This window comes from Hyposmocoma kahamanoa, unplaced genomic scaffold (assembly GCF_003589595.1).
Source record: "Hyposmocoma kahamanoa isolate Upper Pololo Valley unplaced genomic scaffold, ASM358959v1 64, whole genome shotgun sequence".
Lineage (NCBI taxonomy): Eukaryota > Metazoa > Arthropoda > Insecta > Lepidoptera > Cosmopterigidae > Hyposmocoma > Hyposmocoma kahamanoa.
The window spans coordinates 2,303,637-2,321,901 of record NW_020653852.1 but is presented as its reverse complement, the minus strand read 5'-3'; the positions used below and the strand labels follow the sequence as shown (position 1 = coordinate 2,321,901).

The 18,265-nt window shown below is 39.9% G+C and overlaps 1 protein-coding gene across 1 annotated transcript; it reads left to right on the top strand.

Annotated features, from left to right (window-relative positions):
- The first annotated feature begins 298 nt into the window (after window positions 1–298).
- Window positions 299–10,364, top strand: LOC113230801. The gene is made up of 9 exons (XM_026464890.1): window positions 299–437; window positions 524–803; window positions 2,111–2,402; window positions 3,363–3,550; window positions 4,237–4,313; window positions 6,212–6,330; window positions 7,134–7,364; window positions 8,839–9,027; window positions 9,329–10,364. The coding sequence occupies exons 1-9, from the start codon at window positions 375–377 to the stop codon at window positions 9,816–9,818; spliced, it is 1,929 nt and encodes a 642-aa protein (XP_026320675.1). The 5' UTR covers window positions 299–374; the 3' UTR covers window positions 9,819–10,364.
- Window positions 10,365–18,265: the final 7,901 nt, after the last annotated feature.

Here is an 18,265-nt window from a genome sequence, read left to right as displayed (position 1 = left end):
AGTATTCTCACCAAATAACAACCAATCCCAGACCAAGTATAAATAAAACAAAACATGGTGAAAACTACCCTAAACTAACTAAAACTACAATACTTTAGATAAAAACACTTACAACCATAGAGTTTTGAAAGTTACTGTTGATAATTTTTGCACAAGGCCTTGTGAGTATAGTGTTCTGTGAATGAATATAAGCGAGCGTACGGGGAAAACCGGTATTCTTTATCGATTGAAGTTAAACTCTATACTATTTTTTGTCTATGAATTTTTGTAAACAAACGTGTTTGTAGTGGAGAGTTGAGCCTCGTGTTTTTATTTAGTATTTTCATATAACGAGTGGTAAAATATGATAATTACCGTGTAAATGTTCCCTCAGAATGTCTGGGTACTTGGAGGTGAAGTACCCTTTGAAGTCAAACCTCGGATTGAATCCATTTAAGGTGAGTAAGTGATGTTGACAACGGTTGCACAATCTGTGTGATCATAACAGTGGTAGAATAACATTGTTTATTTTGATTACTTATAGTCTTGGAAGAGGCAATGGTGCATATTGAGGCCGAGCCCGACGAGCTCGGGGGGATGTCTGGCAGTATATTGCAGCGAGGCGGGTGCAGCGGCCGGAGCGGTGGAGTTGCCCGCGGGCTGCGTGGTGCGCCGCGCCAAGTCTCGCACCAGGCCCTACGCTTTCGCCGTATTCGGCACCGAAGACAACAAACCGCGTGTACTGCTTGCAGCGTCCACCCTACACGACGCCAACTTGTGGATGGACAAAATTAGAACTTTGCTCTTTGAAGATAAATCGCTTGGTGAGTATCTACCTTCAACTTTGTTTATATTTTATTCTGCATAAATATGACGGTGCTGTTCTGAGCGACGCGACAGATGGCAGACAGCAGATACCTACCAACACTATGGACTTCAGTGCAATTGTTTTCAAGCAACTCTGGTGTTAGATCACAAAAATGTAATAACAGAGTGAGGTCTAAATATCTATGCAACTGAGTTCTAGGTGCAACAATTGTTACAACTTATTGTTATACATTCTGTTTAATTAAAAGTATGTATGTACTTATTGACAGTCTAGTGTAACTTAAATGCCTACAATTTCCTCTAAGTGGTATTATGGACTCACATACAGCCACAGATTTGAGTATACATAAAAAAAGAATTTTGCAAAACTTATTCAGACTAACGAAACTAGGCAAAGGAACCTAACTTGTACTGAGATTGCACATTATGTGTAGTAGCAGCACAGAATGCATACGACAGCAGCCCAGTGGTCTACTGTCTATTATTTGCATACCTTGGAATATGGCAAAGATTGCCATAATTTTTATAATATTCTTATAATACTGACACTGGCACAAGCCTTGTGACTGCCGTAAAGGAAATAATAATACCTCGGAATACTAAGTTTTACTTAAGTACCTCCTAGTTGCCATTAAAATACCAGTAATACTTAGTAAGAACCTTACTGAACCTTTTATGTATGTTTACCAACAAATTAAATGTGTTATTGTTGATTAAATCGTATTGTGGTTTTGGGTATATTGGATTTTAAATAGTTTTTGTTTGTTAGGGATGTATTAAAAATTTTCAGTGGCCAATAAAAAAATTATGTTACGCATGAGTTCATTGGCAGGCATAAAATTCAAATATGCGTTGACCCATTGGCGTCACCATATTCTATGCAAATACATGTGCTACTGAATTGTTATTCATTATACATTCACATTTCAAACCATACTATCGAGGATGGACTCAATATTTTGTTACATGAACCAAAAATCATTTCATTATTCTCACTCATTGTACACCAGTTACCCTCAATGTTTTTGTTATGTGCAGTGCTTGGAGAAAGGAAGGGAATATAGTGATTGTACCGTTATTGAGGAATGTAACAATTGTTATTCAATGGCTACGCCATCCATTTGCACATAATAATTGACATTTCACATGCATCATTATCATCTCATGCATTGCATTATGCTAAACACGTGGGCACTTTTATTGCGTGAATTTGCGACATAATAAGCTGTCGCAAATGTTGTGTCAGAAATGAAGATTAAAAAGAAGTGCCTTCGTGCATCATGCTTGGTCCCATCCATTGCAGAGTCGGAATCAGTTTTGAAAGACTGTTACTCGGTGAGCGTGGCCCCGACGGAGTTGTCGCGCAAGTGCGGCGTGCACGGCGACGGGGTGGCCTCGCTGAGCGCCCGCGGCGTGCGCCTGCAGCCGCGCGCCCTGCGCCCCGCCGCGCTGCTGCCCTGGCGGCACATCGCCGCCGTCGCCCTGCGCACTGACCCGGCCGACAACCACAAAACTTGTGTGCTCACTATCGATAGGTTTGTTCCCTCCCACCCCTGTATCCCACACGAAACGCGTCTTAATTTTTCACAGTGCCTGTAGGCACTTGGGGCTCTTCAACTTATGTCTCAGGGTGACAGGCGCAGTGGCAGTGCTTCTAAGATCTTTGCGATTTAAAGCTCTGTGTGGTACTCAACTGATATGGACAGCTTACCACCGCGCACACGACTTGTTTGTTTGAAATATTATAATCAAGAAACTTTGTTGTAATATTTAAACTAAATAATAATAATAATTTATCCCATTCACATACAGTTCTAAAAATACATTCAAGCGAGAACGTAACGGGAGAATGGGGCCCAGGTAGACCCTAGATCTTGGGACACCCGATAAAACCAATAAAACAAATAACAATTATATTTAGTTGACTGTAGGACCTGTTCAAACTTATTATCAATTACCAGTAATATCGTTTTACTACTTCTAATTACAACTAACGTGTCACAATGGAATTCCGAACAAATTGACTTATTGGGTATTTTATCAATTAACGATACTCGTTTATTGGTTGCAGACTGCAATGAAGAGCGCTTTGTTTACAGTGCGTAAGGGAAACCCGGTTCGTTTACCTCGTGTTTGTCTCAAAGAGGTCACTTGCCCATGTTTGTTGTTTACGCTCGCCGCCGCCGCGCGTCGGCCTGCAACTTAATTAGTATTTACTACAGCAAAATTCGGAACGATAAAAGTAAATCGAAGAATCACCAGGATGTTTATTACGCGGTCGCGTTAAATAGTAAAAGTTTAAAATAATATAACGAGTTACGTGGAAAAACGATTAGCGCTAGCGAGTCATCATAATCATTAACTAATAAGTGTCGTCACTCATCTCAGAGTCACCGCTTTTTCATTTAATTTCTCACATTCATCGTTCACGGAAGGCGGTCCGATGGTCGCGCTGCGTTTCTCCAGCCAGCTTCGCGCGTAAGTGCCGCGACGACTGCGGAAGGAGCAGAGTCGTGTGCGTGACGTTAGAGAGTGGTGTGTGGTTTTGCACGCAGCGCGTACCCCAGCGGCGGCGGCGAGCTGAAGCTGTGGTGCGGCCTGGCGGGGCAGCTGGCGGCCGCCGTGGCGCAGGCGCGCCGCGCCGCGCTGCAGGACCGCCCCGACGGCGCGGTGCTGCCGCCGCGCGCGCACAACCTCAGCAAGAGCGACGGAGACCTCCGTTCCACCTCGCACTCTGACCTAGGTGCGTCGCTTCCACCTGAGTTTCGTCTTCTCAATACATAGATCAATGGAAACCGCAAAGGAAAAAGTTTTCCCCGTTGAGAATATTCACCACGTGTTGATGGCGTTCGTTCAGACCGAGAGACTCTGGAAGCCGTTGGGCAGCATTCGAGAGACAGTGGTTTAACAGTGTGTTGTCTATTCCTTTGTTGATCAAACCAAGAAACTACAAACCAGGATTCGAAATTATTAAGGTGTTTGTTTTCTTTGATAATTGTCATGATAATTATCCGGTATAATATATGTTAATTATCTATGTTGATTCATATTTTTGTCCACGACAAACAGTGAGAAAACTAAATAAACATGAAAAATTATTTTTTTTCGGAAAACGTTTGGTTTGTAACTTTCTGGGATTGACATTTAATATACAAATACTTGGCATGGAATTGTTACTGGCAGTATTTTGTTGCTGCAATTAATTTTATAAATACCAAATGAATTATCAATTATTGTGATAATTATCATCATAATTATCAATGATAGTTATCATTTCGAACTCCGGTACGGCTATATTTGAGTCGAATTGTATGGTTATTATATAGCATTATATTATAGAGCATTACGGAGCTGCATTACCGTTTTGTTTACACGGTAAAGCTTTCTAAATTTAGATAAAAAAATATTTAGCTAATTATCTCTTCGCAGGCGAAATCCGCCGCAGCAGCTGGTATAGCGGGCCCTCCGAGGTGTCGCTCGACGACATCGATCTCATTATGTCCAAGGTACGCTATATATAAGATAGCTCGTGTATTTATTTATTTAATCAGGCTCTCACAACAATGAGTACACTATAACTATGCAGGTATACAGACACTATGGTTTTAAACTAAATGACCCATTACTTAAGAGCTCTCATGCCAAAAAAGTTTTGACGTTGGCTCCGCCCAAATTTGTGAAACAAATATATGCCTGAAGTTCGCGTGACATGGTACAGGAGATGTTGAATTTGGCGCATTAAAAGTACCAAATTCGTTGTAGCGGAATAACTCTAAAACTAAAGGTATTAAAAAAAATCCGTAGTGACAGTCCTCGATCATGCATAAATATAATTAATTATCTAATTTTTGTCCTAATAACCTGTAGCATTTCGAGGATGAATCGAAAAAATGTGAAAATTAGAGGCCATTTCGTGATTTTTATCTATCGAGGAAACTTTATTGTTTTATGTTTCTGATTAATGTCTATGCTTGAATATATCGTGTAGTTACTCATACAATATTTTATTTTTAACTTTAAAGTGGATATACCCCTCTAAAATCAAATCGAAGATTAGGAATTTTTCCTCTGCTCCCTCTTAAAGGAGTGCACAGTACAATAATATTTGGTTGGGCATGGCGATACAATAATTATAAACTTATCACATCACTTTCTTTATCATAGAAACGGAAGTACAAATTAGATCAATTTCGCTCTGATACTCCTTATACAATGTTATTGTTCGCGATAAGAAACCATGTAGCCTCAAATTTGTGCGACATCTTGGCCTACGGAAGAGCCTATTACTAACAGACCTCGGCAATTGTCGCGGGATAAGGAATTTTATTTTAGAGAGCAGACCAGGGCAATCAATAATACCTGAGCCCATTATCTTGATAAAGGTCAGATCGATCACTTTTCTACGGGTTTCTAGTGTAGCCATCTTAATATGTTTCAAACGATTCTAATCTGATGCAAGTTTTGCAGCTAGTTTGCTAGAGTAGATTAAATGTCACATAAACCTTTCCTGCAACTTTTCAATGCGCTAAATGTGTATATTGTAGGTAGTTGCTCAGACCACACTGCAATATTCCAAGTGGCTTCTTACTAGAGAGTTGTACTTACTAGTAATTTTTGATGCTATAAGTATCTAAGTTGCAGAGTCAAACAAAATAATAATGCTAGAATAAAACTAAAGTTTAACAGTCAATGTTCGAACTCTTATATTTTTTCTCATCTCACCAAATGCGTCCACCGTTTATGAACTCGTAAAATTAATCATCTAAACCTACGCAGGTCGCACATTCACTCTAGTGTGTATCCACATTTACAAGCACTTCGCATATCACTTGCACTTTCACACACATCACAAACAATTACACACACATCACAGGCACTTTCGCACACATCACACGCACTTTCACACACATCACATGCACTCAATCATCACACACACTCTCACACACTTACAATTTAATTTATATTCTTATATTTATATATATATATAATATTGATCAGAACATCTGGAGGTGGAGGCCTGGTGACCTAAAATACAGGGTATCCTAGTTTAGGCTCCAGCCTCTACAAATTTTCCTGTCATGATTTTTTTTTTTTTACTTTTATATCTCTTATGTTTACTTAAGTTGTTACACATTTGTGGAGGAAATAAAGAATTTACTTACTTACTTACTTACATGACTGTCTTAAATTTTTGAAATTTATACACTATACTTAATACGAATCCGAGCATTTTAGAAGCCTTTAGTACACATATTGATATGTTTGTCAAAGCTTAGTAAAGAATCTATTTGGATACCTAAGTCGCGAATTTTTTGAACTTCGTCAAGAACTTCGTCGCGTAGTGTTCTTTGCGATATTATGTCGATTATGCTAGACTCGAAATGACGTCGTCGTGCTCGTGCAGGAAGCGAAGCGCATTCCCAGCGGGCAGCTGTCGCGCTGCAGCGGCGCCGGCGACCTGGCGCCCGCCGCTGGCCGCGGCCCGCAGGTCAAGGCGCTCCAAGCCGCCACCTCCGAGGACAGGTGAGACCGAGACTTGCAACTGCTAAACTCGGGCCACACAGAGGCGGTACAGCGGGAAAATCAGCGTCCGGAAGCGAATGCATACCGGGACGTGCCACACAGCAGTCTCAAGCGTAGTTTGCGGCCCGTTCCATTTTCAACACAGATTTTAAAGAATAAAGCACATCGCCGTCGGAAGCAATCGAATTCATATAGGAACTTAATAAAAAGATACTCAAGAGTTGTCGCTCAAGCCGCGTCAGCTGCTACCGCTCTATGTGGACGCTGACAAAACAATGGAATAAATAATAACGCACACACTCAACATAGCCCCGCACTAGGGAAACCCTGTGTTCCAAGTGCCATGGACATACACATTGACAAACACAAATTACACCCAAACTCACGAGAGAAATAAATGTAGCTCATACAAATATTTCTCCCGGTCCGGGAATCGAACCTGGGACCTCTGCGTGGCTCCGGCATGGTAACCGTTCGACAACGGAGGCGGTTGAACAGCTCTTTTTTTTATAATATCGAGTGACGGAACGAAAAAGTCGTGCGCCTGATGGTAAGCTACACGCACACTTGCAGTGCCACTCAGAGCATTAAATCGCAAAGATGTGAGGGGCACTCCCACTGCGCCGAAACCCAGAGACATAAGTTGACAAGTCCCATGTGCCTGTAATTCCACCAGCACCGTTACCCTTTAAAACCGGAACACAGCAACACAGCCCCCCCTCCGCCTGTTTGTCATACCGTTCGGCCCCGCACCGCGCCAGTGTGGCAGGGTTCATATGAACTCGTACATTATAAAAATTCAGCACGTCTGACCGGCGGTCGCTGGCGTCGGTGGCGTCGGGCATCTACGAGGAGATCCCCGACCTGCCGGAGGGCGGCGAGGCCGTGTACTGCGCCATGGGCCTGCCGCGGCCGCGGAACGGCCCCGTCGAGGAGCCCACCTACGAGTCGGTGGCAGACTGCGTCTACGCCACCATGCGTCGCACCGGCAAGCGCTTCCCGCCGCCGCCGCTGCCGCCGCGGCTGCCCTTCGGGTGAGTCGCCCTCTTTCCTTTGCATCCGTCCACCTGCATGAAATAAAGTACGCTTCTGTTTTCTGCACAAGCTTATCTATTGCTGCTCTAATGTAAATATACAAGAAATAAAATAACAAATATTTTTTTCACCTCACTAGCTCGGTAAGGCGTTCGTTCTCATTAGAAATCTGCGCGCAAAAGCGCTTTTTGCACACTAGCGTGGAAAAGGTTTTTGAAATTCGAACTTGACCATGGACTGTGGTGCCCCCATTGACTTACAATTACATGGACGTCGGGTCTGCGCTAAAAAGTGTCCGAACTTACAGGGCGTTAAAATCGTATACAGAGCGTCATTCACGCTTTAGTCTTCGTTTGTTCGACTGACAGCGAAGCAAGCAAAATTAGACAGTACTGCGATGACATTACAATTTAAATTCAACGTTTAAGTTTTTTCCTATTCCTTTACATGTCACTACGTTTAAATAGGTTGACTTGGTACATTTTTTTCGTGGTTTTTGTATTAGACCCGTCGTCCATTTATTTGTAAGTTAATGGGTGCCTTAGCTATTTCTTTCGACGAAAAAAAATCATAATGTCACGTTCAACTACGTGATTTGTCGTACATTATTTATGTAATTTAGATCAGTTGGTATATTTTATTTCTATTATGGTTGATATTAAATTGACTACGATAATTAATTTTGTTTATTAAATTATTTTAATACGTCGAAGAAGTAAAATAATTTCAATAATCACACAAAATTATATATACAAGCAAGAATAAAAATTGATGAGATGCAAATTCAGAACGCATCCGAAGATAAACTTTTTCTTTTGACTAAACAAAATAGTGACGCGTGAATTTTTCTTTGTACTTGTTGCAGATCTTTGTTTTTTGTTTTTAACAACTTTTTTGCCGTAGCGTCGCCTGGGAGAAATAGATATAATTATTAATTAATTAATTTGTTATGCAAGGCTGCAAAGTTGTTGTTTGACGCGAATTGTTTGTTGTTTGTATTGAAACCTGAGCCAGCGAAGGATCCTAAGATTGAATTCAAAAATAGAATTCTAAGCGTAGCGAGGGTTTCAAGCCACGAGACGCAACATAACTTTGCTGCCGAGCGAAACACACAACTTTTCACCTCACTATATCGAGGAAAATGGGAGATGACAGAAAGACAGTTGAACTAGAACAAATCGTTTTAATAAACTAAATTAGTTATCGTTGTTAATTTAATGTCAACAATAATAAGAATAAAATGTATCAACGGATTTATATTACATAAGTGTTGTACGGAAAATGGCGTAGTTGAATGTGTTATTATGTTTTTTTTTACCGACAGAAAAAGTAAAGTGCACCACAGTTCATCGTCAAGTTCGAATTACCAAAACCTTTTTTGAAAGAAAGCCTTTCCGAGCTAGTGAGGTGTAAAAGTACATTTGATTCGTGTAAATGAGTCTTCGCTAATAGCGAGGTGTCTGTCGTGGGCAGGACGATGAAGCTGGGCGAGTCATGGAACTCGCGCATGAACTCGTCGGGCGACGGCGACGACGACTGCGCGGTGACGCGGCACGGCTCGCTGGGCTCGCTGCCGCGCTGCTGCAGCCTCAGCTCCGGCTCCTCGGCGGCCTCGTCCGCCACGCTGCCCGGCAAGGCCAAGCCGGCCTTCAGCGTCTTCAGGTACCGCCGCGCCCCCCCTTACTTGGTACTTCAGGAATGGCAGCAACCTACTCGGTTTGCTGAAGACTTCGTCCTGTAGTTGGTCACGCCGGAGCACGGTAGGAGGATGAGCGAAGCCGTTTCTTCTTTCTTCATGCACACTCTGCAATGATGGTTGTCTGTGATACCTATATTGAAAAGGAGTTCATTGTACGAATCGGGACCCGTTGGGGCGGCAGCTAAAGTGCGAAGTTCTCGCCTTTAAGTTTGATTAAAAATAATTTTACTAAGTAAATTGAATAACGAGACCTCCCTTCCCCAGAAAAAGGCTCAAGAGCGACTCGCGCGTCACCGGCTCCCCGAAGTCCGACGTGTCGAAGGAGAACAAGGACGTGGAGACGAAGAAGAAGAAGTTCGAGTTCGCGCCGACGCGGGACATGTTCCGCAACTTCAAGATGGGGCGCAAGGCCAAGGGCGCCAAGGCCGGCGGCGCGCTGGGCCAGGGCGAGACCAAGAGCTGCGAGTTCCTGGACGGAGGCCCGCCGGCCTCCTGCGGCCGCTGCGCGCGCTCCGAGGAGCGCCTGGACGACGACGACCTGGCCGTGGCCTTCGACGACGACGCGGCGGCGGCGCTGGCGCTGCCGCAGGAGATCGTGGCGCTCATCCTGCGCGCGCGCCGCCCCGCGCCCGCGCCCGCCCCGCCGGCGCCCGCGGCCGAGGGCCACTACCTGCCCATGTCGCCGCTGTCTCCGCCGCTGCCGCTGCCGGAGCACCACTACATCGCCATGTCGCCGCGCGTGCGCCTCGCCTAGGCCCGGCCGGCGCGATTCGAATGCGTCGATGTCGTTCGAGATGTGGCGTCGAGTGACGTCAACGACGTTGCGACGACACGGCCGATGTAAAATTTATATTTTTATAGAATTTTTTCGCGAAAACCAAAAATTTGAATCGTGAACGCAAAAATCGAACCCTTTCTGTGTAAAGCGCCGCTCGGGCGCGCGTTTGTTTGGTTTGTTTACGTAGAAGGTAATTGTCGACTTTAAAATTACGCTATTATACGACGTAAGATTTGCAGACTTAACTCGTCGACGTATATGCTCAGAGCTTTTGTATCGTGTTTATACCGTTTAAGTTTTGTAACTTCGCACAGTATTGGAAAGACAAGTGAAGTGTGGTAGCTAATTAATTAATATTATTTATATCTGAAAGTCGGATACTCGAAAACGTTTTCGAATTATATACGACTTTTAGAAACCATATTACGTAAAATTGGTTTTAGATAACCTTTTCAAGAAGCGACTTTCGTCAAATTAATTCAGCAGTACAGCTGAACATTGTGTTCAAATTGTAAACTTATATGACCCAACGACAGGCACCGTGACACTCCAATTACAATATTACTAGTTTCATTACGCTAAATGGTTATTTTACACACTTAAGAATATTATTAAAAAAGAAGAAATCTGACCTACGTCAGCAAATACCTGTCATATTATTCTCACTCCTCAGTGCTGACGTGTACAATGATTGCTAATTAATTTAGACACTTGTAGTAGTGTCGCAGTCACATGTCGACGTCCGTGCCGTCACGAAATTCACTCTTAGCTAGAAATTCGCGTCACACAGTGGACGTCGGGGCATCGCTACGTCACTGACACACCGCGACCTCAGAGATGACGACGCCATGAAAACCGATGTGCAATCCACTCGACCACGGAAGCCATCTAATAATATTTTAAATTGTTGTATGGAAAACTTGAAAGTTTCAGCTTTTCTATGTAACAAATAAAATTAGAGTTATGATTATTTTTCTTAAAAAAATTGCTTTAAATCGCTCTTCTGTAATATTTTCCTAATACACGTTAGACCCTTCACCTTTCCAACGTCGATTTTAAAAGTTACAACAACGTTTAATGGCCATTCTCGACCTTCAAATGTAAGAGTATTGTATAGAGGAGTGACGAAATAGGGTTTATTAGTCATTTTGATATTTTCCAGCTAAAAAAACCACTTAATTGATAAACTGTTTTTAAACGTGAAAAATAACCATTAAAATTACATAACGTATATGTTGGTTCAATTAGCTCGATATTTCGTTAACAAATAATCCAACATTGTGTCGATTCGTGTAAACTAATAGCTCTAAAATTAAATCTTCGACATGTAGGCGTTTGCGGGAATTGACACCAATACAATATGTCGCTTAGTGAACAGCATCATAAAAACCAAAAGTATCGTCCCTCTAGTTATTGAAAGTATGTTATTTATGCGTAGGTTAGTGAGTCGCGATGTAGCCAAATGTTAGCTGTAAGGGACTCTGCTTCAATTTTTATGAGGCAGATATAAGTCTGGTAGGAAATTGTTTGGTCGGGGTTCGGATCTAGTTACTTAAATGCAATAATTTTCATTTCATTGCGTACTGATTGGCAAATAGTGATCAACAGCTTTCGACGTGACTTACAATTTTTTTCACTACATAAAACTCATGTTCTTTCACTTCGAAGTCGACCAATATACAGTGCTTCTATTTTCTCAATGTCTCTCGGCAATCATCGGATTTCCGAATGCAGACGAATATTAATTTCCACGCCCATTAGTCATTTGATTTAAAATATATAATAATTTAAATTTTGAACAACATACTGTATTGTTGATTTGATTTCCGTGTGAACTACACTACTAACATTTTCTCCATATCAATAAGCAAGTTAACAAAAATATAAAGTGAATAAAAGAAGACTTTTATATAACTAAAAATTAACATTTTTCCGGTTATTAATAACTTCAATTCAGTCCGTATCTGACATAGCTATGTTAGTATGTTCGTCATCGACGGAATAATCGCTTTCCGCGCTGTAAATTATCTAAGTACCCTCTGTATAATAAATTTCCTCCCATTGTATAATAAATAAAATAAATGTAATAGCAGCTTTACATACTTCCAAGTCGACTGAAAGCGTCTGATCTGTAGCAATGGCAAAGAGCAACAACAAAACCCAACGACAGCTGAAACACGAAGTTTGCCGAGGGACATTGAGAATAAATAGAAGCACTGTACATTATTATACATCGTGCTTAAAAGAAAGGTATAACACTTCTACGTAGCAATTGTAATATTGTTGCTATTCTTATCACGAACCCATTTATACGCCCCACTGCTGGACAAGGGTCAATAAGGCACGAAATGATAACTTTTTGTTATTTTACTTTGGGCTTTCATTTCTTTAATTACAATACAAGTTTACTAAATTAGATCTGGTTTGGGTGATCCGGGTAGTGCTCTCGGATTCAATTTCGTTGCTCTGGTACTAATGGAACAGGGAGTCCCCTAGTTTGAGACCAGTAGGTGTAGCGGTTAAGTGCATTATTTTAATAATAATAATAACATTATATATTACACACACTTATTGCCCCGCACTAGAATCCTGAATCGTGAGTGCCATGAACACACACATAGGTAGACAACCACAAACTCAAGAGAGAAATAAATGTAGGCCATACAAATATTCCTCCCGGCGCGGGAATCGAACCCGGGACCTCAGCGTGGCTGTCCAGCATGGTAACCGTTCGACTGCATTCGTGCTGTATTGCAATCGCAATGCATTAGTTGCCTAATTAAAATAAATAATAATAATGCTATTAGCGCCATTACGCCTTTTTTCGCGTCTTGTCTTGCTACACAACCAATCTTGACAAGATGTTGATAAATAAAGAATCCTTGTTGATCTTTAAAATGATATTTATTTCGTTAACTTGATTACAAAATTAAATATGCGCTTGTTTATTACAATGCCTTGATTGCAAACGTGTAGAAATTATACTAAATATAAAAATGAAATAAAAATGTGACGCAGTGACGTAATGAATGTGCGGTGTTAATCGTAACGCCTTATTTGCACATTATTAGTCTATTCCCTTCGCACCCCTCGAATATTAAGGCACTTTTTTAGATACCTATTACAAGCCATAGACATATCAACATTGCAGAACTGTTTGCTAATCAGTAGTATTGAATTTGTGATGCCACTGCCAAATTGGATGAACGATATCCACACACATCAGGGCCATGCCCGGGACGTGGACGGGGCGTGCTAGTTTGTATGAACTGCGGGCCTATATCGACGCCTCCCACGTAAAGTATCGTATGTCGAAATTGCCAAGTTTACATGGGAGTGTTTTAAAGTTCTCCGTTTCATTAGGCAAAGCTTGTTACTCACATAGAGTGATCATCTAATAGATCATCTAACCGATATCTAGGATTTTATGATACTCAACGTGTGTAACGAGATTTGCCGAATAAAAGTGAGAAATTTCAAGTAACGTGTTATGCTTATTTCAGTCAATTCAGAACTTTAAAAGGCTCCCCTGCAAACTTGGCAATTTTGACATACGATACTTTACGTGGGAGGGGTCGATATATGCGGGCAGGAACATACAAAATATATGCAACGATATTTTTTTGAACCCCTGACGGAGCACGGCCCGTCCACATGTGGATAGACCTTTAATCTGACAAGTCTAAAAAATATTAACACATCTTTCGCTCTCTATTAGTATTAAAAATAACGAAAATATTTTAAATTTCGAAATTTAGTTTAAGGTCACAATTGGCATCACAAATTTGGCACCGGTACGTGAGACAGTGGAAATTCTGCTTTAATTGTACCAAATTATTAATTCACGCTCTACTATATTAGTTTTTAAGTTAGAAAGTACATGATTCGGACCCCGTAACGTCTGTGTAGTTAGGCATTGTGTGTATATTATGAAAGATAGCTAATTCACTGCCAAAAACGTAGGTGAATAAGGACTATGGACCAAGGACCGTATCTTAGAATAATTCGAAGCCTGGGGGACAAGACTTGAAAAATTTTACAATTAACATTCGTGTTCTTTGCTTTTTGTGAAGCATTTTGATGTCCCTTGTGTACACTTGCGGGAATATGCCTTTTTTCATCGTGTGATGAAACTCGCACTTTTTACACTATCTTTTCCTTTGGCACTAATGTCCACTTGCACTAAAATACGTTGTAAACCAATGCTTAAATTGATAAGACACTCGTAACACATATATTAAGACTGTATTTTGCACTGCAAGTATTGGTTGAAGAAAAGTTTAGAGTGAGTGGACATAATATACATAACTTGCAATTTTTGACCTAAAAAGGTTATTGTGACGTAAATATTCCTTTTCCTCCAAATTGTCAGGGACATTTTTACTTACTTTAGCTTGAGTTTGAAAGTCTGAGAAATTTGATCTTTTTGTTGTAAAATTATAAAGATCACATTACTGTCAAATGTTGGCAATAGCGCAGCCCTTTTGAGGGCCTTAAAGAAAACATTGACGTTCGTTATTGAGAAGCCACTACACTTATTAACGCAAAAACTGTTAGAAAAGGCTTTATGACTATGCAATAAGATCGAAAAATACATCCTGGGTTTCTTAACCTTTTTCTAGTCATGGACCCCTCTCAAAATTTCAAAGAGCCTACGGACCCTTTCCGAAAAGATGAAGAATAACTTCTTGTAGTGCACGGATAAACCTGTACAGGTTATTGTTGTGCCGCATTAATAGTTTTTTTTTTACAAAGTTTTTGATAATAAATAAAATAAGAAAAACTCGCAGGCTGCATGGACGCGCGTCTCGCTCGCTCCTGTAATGGATAGCCGTCAAAGGGCGTGAAAATTCTAAAAGGTCATGTACAGTGCACGTAGTTACTCACAACATATTGTATACCAATACTCATGCAATATGCTAGGTAGGCTCGTCATGGACCCCAGGCGTTCTTTAGGAGTCTATCGACCACAGGTTAAGAAACCCTTTAATGATTACGTGTTAACATTAAGGTTTTACTGGCCGGTTTTATGCCATTCCGTGTCGATAAGTGTACTGACTACCTTTATGATTATTTACCGGTTCCTGCAAGTGCTTGTGTATAAAAGACAGCTTTATTAAAGTATACGGCTTTGTTTGCGCTGATTTGTTGTGATATTCGATTGTAAAATGTTATAATATATTTTTCTGGGACAAACGAAGTAACTTAATGATGTTCAATTATAACTTTGGACATTTTGATTGTCATAATCACGCATCGCTATTGGCTGCGTGCTTCTCACCTGGCGGTTGTCGGCCTCTTTAACGCTTACAAAACTGCGTATTGACACACATACTAAAAGCAGTCGACGCGTTACCACAATAAGGATCATTTTCGCGTGCAGGCAACGTTGGTCTGCAACGGCCACCCGCAATTGATTTGATTGTCTCAACCACTAACGTTTCAAGCTAGATCATGTTTTTAATATAAACAAACGATTTTCACCAAAAAAAGGTTGAAGAAAGTAAGGGTGGGTCGAGCTACCAATCTCCGTGTTTAAAGAAAACTTTTGGAATTGGGGAAGTTTAAACTTTTCTGTTAGTACAATGCGCGTAAGCTAATCATATAAACCACAAACCCGCGCGTAGTCTGAGAGTGATTCCATGTATATTGTAATAAAATGTGAAGCTTTACTGCACGTGTGTAGTGAGTGTGTCCTTGTGCAATAGACACTTGGGTTGACAACATTTTCAATTGACAGCGTTTATTCCCTCGTGTAATACAAAGTTTACAAGACGAGGGAAAAACAACAAAACAAGAAAGGAAAAATATACTAACTATTTTTATGTGTTTACGTAAAATAATTTGTTTTTGGCGAATTACTAAATTTTGAGTAAACAGAACGAAGGAGCGTGAAAATTGAACTCAACTACGTAAACTTTGCGATTTCTGACATTTCGAGTATTCTAACCTCAGTTGGTCCCATAGAGACTATTGATCCTTACCAGAGACCGGATCGAATGGCATAGATAAAGTTTTGTAAAAATTGCCTTTTATCTTGCTGGCTGTACCATTTTTGCAAAATCTGTGAATGCCAATCAAAATATCTTCAAAATTCATGGATAGTCTTGTAGAACCGTTTTCCTGTAACTACAACGATTAAGGTAGCTGGCCTTGCTGCCCCATCTCCAATTTACAGCCTGTCTAACAATATTTTCAAAAAGAGAACTAAATATATATATTCGTCGGTTCAAAGGAATTTTTTCTGAGTGTTCGCTCTTTGTATTAATAATAATATCAAACTAGTGGAATAATTTCACAAAAAATAATTGAATATCAATACAATAAAAATTTAAACAATTAGACTGTTGTTGATTGGACCATTGCACGGAGCCAATATGCGATACAAATCTTAACAATTTGATGATTAAATATTCAATAAATAAAAAAGAAGTTTATTCGTTGTCCTATCGTGTCAAGCTTGGCGGCTTTTGTTGATTTTTACATGTTGATGCAGGTGATGGAAGAAGCATTTGTTTAGTCAATACAGTATTTACGTAGCTTACGTTAACGATAAGTAGTTTAAAGGTATATTCTTTTTTCGTGATTAAATAATCGGTCTTTATTCGTAATCAGTAAATAATTGTTACTTTTCGGTTTACTACGACACTAGTACCTGTATAGGGAATTCCTTAGTTTGTAATTATCGGGCACATTTGTTTTTAAGAATATAATTGACCCAAAAAGAAAGTGTGAAAACCGATTACGAACATAGACTTAATAGCGCTGTTTATAACGGCCATAAGTTCATAACGCATTTTACCGTTATCGCTAGCTAAGGTACTTAAATATGCTTCATATTTTCGCCTTTAATAAAGTGGGATCTCAGAAAACAAATTTCTGTTAAAATATTTATATACTCAGTCTCGTAACATGGCGGACGATTTTGTTTACTTTTAATTTTTTTTTCTTTACCTGCGAAAAATTTTGGAGTTCTTTTGCCGGGATATACGTGATTTTATTTTCAAATTATATTTATTTCGTACTGTGTATTGATTCATTGTGAATAATAATGGCATTGCTAGTACCAATCTCACGGATGAAAAAAACATTACGCGCGCGTATCTGAAATTACGTGATTCCCAAATAATTTTAATAAACAAATTATTGTGAAAATGTTACGAAACGAGTCGTTTATATTTGTTTACTTGTTTATTTGACAATATTTTCGTGAGAAATTATCTCGTTTATTCGGTAGGCAGCTAGTGTTAATAATAAAGGACCAAGCCGTCGTTTTTTTAAGTTATTTATTCGTCGTCACAACACATAGAATGTTATATAAATAAATGACATCTGAATATTGGGTTATTCCACCCATACTGAATAATTATTCAAGGAACTCCGTAATAATTGATATTTGTTCTAAAACGCACTGTCTAAAGCTCCAATTATATGGGCGCGAAATGAAAGGGAAGCTAATTTTTGTAACGAAGTTGTATATAGCTTATTGATATTTATGTTATGTAGCGTACAAATGATAGGTATGGAAATTTCCGAGACTACGAGAATTCTTCGGAAGTTTGTACGTTGCACAATTGATTAACAATACATTACGCTATGGGTACAAAAATTCGCACCCATTCCGCGACAATGCAAATTGAGCCTTACTTTGCTTTCAAAAGCTAACGTTTTCCACTAGACTTATTTTTTCTATACGAATGTAATTCAACAATATAACGTACTGACACGAGCTACAGCTCGAGATTCGAAGTGCTATGTCTAGAAATAATACCGCCTCTCTCGCTAATTGGCGTATCTGATGTTTTGTTGCAACTCACCATGACACTGGCTGAATCTCTACGGGGAGCCAGAAACTAAAAAAAGAACTGATTAAGACGTACAATCTAATTCAGCTTCTGGCAGTATGGCTTCGACACCTTAGCCTATTTCGAAGGACGAAAAATTTTACTAATTCAATTTCAAAAAGCGAACGTTGTCCAATAACAATCGTGTTTTTTATTTACTTAAATATTGACATGGCGGGAAGGGTTTGGAATGGCGGGTTTTTGTAGTTAGTTTTTTCAAATCAATTTTTAGTTAAATATTATTACGTTTTGAGTTTCTTGTTTGTTGCTTGTTAAATAAAAAAACAAATAAATAATAATTGCCCTAATGGACGGAAAGTAAGAAAACTACTTAGTGTAATTGACAATAGTGAGGTAGAATACGACATATGCAACTAAGGAAACGAAATTAAATATTTCAACATTCTCTAGTCTTTTTAAATAAAGGAAAAATATCGCGAATTGAAAACGGGTTTCTTGGAAAAGTTGTTCAGTTTCGTGGGTGAATTAAAGCATAATTATATATTTTTAAACACCTCTGTTTATTGTGTTTGTAGAGATAGTTCCGTGGCCATATAATTGAATTGTCTAGACCAGCGG

Coding starts and splice junctions, on each gene's coding strand:
- LOC113230801 (XM_026464890.1), top strand. CDS start 375: ATGTCTGGGTACTTGGAGGTGAAGTACCCTTTGAAGTCAAACCTCGGA. Junction 438..523: donor TCGGATTGAATCCATTTAAG/GTGAGTAAGTGA, acceptor GATTACTTATAG/TCTTGGAAGAGGCAATGGTG. Junction 3,551..4,236: donor CACCTCGCACTCTGACCTAG/GTGCGTCGCTTC, acceptor ATCTCTTCGCAG/GCGAAATCCGCCGCAGCAGC.